Source organism: Pundamilia nyererei, unplaced genomic scaffold (assembly GCF_000239375.1).
Source record: "Pundamilia nyererei isolate P.nyererei 1_Seehausen unplaced genomic scaffold, PunNye1.0 scaffold00154, whole genome shotgun sequence".
NCBI classification, from domain to species: Eukaryota; Metazoa; Chordata; class Actinopteri; order Cichliformes; family Cichlidae; genus Pundamilia; species Pundamilia nyererei.
Genome location: NW_005187555.1, coordinates 863,795 through 865,260, shown reverse-complemented (window position 1 = coordinate 865,260; position 1,466 = coordinate 863,795). Strand labels below are relative to the sequence as shown.

The 1,466-nt window shown below is 46.4% G+C and overlaps 1 protein-coding gene across 1 annotated transcript in view; it reads left to right on the top strand.

The window, feature by feature from the left end:
* The first annotated feature begins 358 nt into the window (after positions 1–358).
* calml4b (calmodulin-like 4b) overlaps positions 359–1,466 on the top strand; it is an 8,320-nt gene continuing 7,212 nt past the window's right edge. Inside the window, exons 1-2 of the mRNA XM_005745101.2 lie at positions 359–436; positions 512–542. Of these exons, the coding sequence (XP_005745158.1) occupies positions 434–436; positions 512–542 (34 nt within the window). The 5' untranslated portion in view covers positions 359–433. The remainder of the gene's footprint in view (positions 437–511; positions 543–1,466) is intronic.

The following is a 1,466-nucleotide window of genomic DNA, read 5'->3' as shown; positions in this document are numbered from 1 at the left end:
TAAAAAAAATATGTGTAGCTCCCGAAATAATATTAACCTTTAATCCTTTTCTGCTCCTGTGCATCGACTCTCTGAGAGTATCTGCTCCATCTAATGAAAACTGAATTTTGTTTTAAATAATTGTTGATTTTGCAGCAGTTTTTAGGCGTTCAGGAGTCCTCCAGTGTTGACTGTTCACCTCTGACCCTGGTCACGTGGGTCAGAGGTGAACAGAGGTGTGTAGGAGGCTTTCAGCTGCTCGTGTGTGCAGCATGTGTGATATTAAATATATATGCTTTCAAACATAAACGCGACACCTCAGCAGCAGAGGGATGAGCCTGGCTGTCCCAGCCAGCATCCGCCGTCCGCTCCCGTTACATTCCTCATCTTTCAGAGCGTGGATCAGTTTTCCTGAGCGCTGACAGCCGGCTGCTTCGTCACAACAGCAGACACAATGGTGAGATAACGTCCCCGCTGAAGCTTCACGCTGTCGTCCAGATTTCTGTTAATGCTGTTCCTGCTTTCATTCCAGGCAAAGTTCCTGACTCAGGATCAGATTAACGGTAAGATGCTGACACGTGTGCCCTTGCTGTCCTGACACAGCTGCTTACTGCTGGAACTTAAACTGATGCATTCAGATGACGAAGCGTTGACCGTGATGGTCTCTGTGCAGCAGGAAGGACAGGTTATTATTTCAGCCACAGGCAGCAGGACTTTAATCAGACAGAAGAGTCTTGTGTGGCCGCTGCGGCACAAAGCAGCGCTTGTTCCAGTTCAGCTGACCTCCCTGACCCGCTAACGCGATCAGACAGCGAGGGTCCGAGCGCAGTGTTTGCTAATGAGGAGCTATCGCATCCAAACACTGATTTTCAGTCTGCTTGTGTTTGGTGGTTTCTCATCTTCCAGTCTGTTAAACTGCCGTCAGGGCTTCCCACGGGACACAAGTTTATTCTGACACAGGCGAACACGCACAGATGCAGCTTTTATTCGCTTATTTTACACTCGTTTATTCCCCACAGCTCAGTTTAGTGTTTTCAGCAAACTTAGTGTCTGCGTGGATGACAGTCGGATCAGCTGGGATGAGTCATTAAAAGATGAAGATCGTGAGATTTCCCTGATGTTCCAAACACAACAATGGAAAGGGAAGAAGTGGCTTTTCTTGTTTGAGTTGTTAAAATCATTAAAATGTCTTTAAGTGTCAAACAGTTTGACAGGATGGAAGAGTGGACTGGAAATATCTCAGCTGAGGTCACAGGATGTGTTCTCGATGTGCATCCAGCCTGTGAAACACCAAAAGTCCCAAGAGCTCCATCTCAGACTCTGCAGACCTCAGTTAGCAGGTTAAAGGTTAAAATCTGTGACAGTGCAGCTAGAAACAGACTGAACAAACAAGACTCGTCTCTCTAAAAAGAACAAGGCAGCACGTTTGAGTTTTTCAAAGCCTAAAATCCTGCTCCTCACATACAAGGTCTTAAATAATCAGGCCC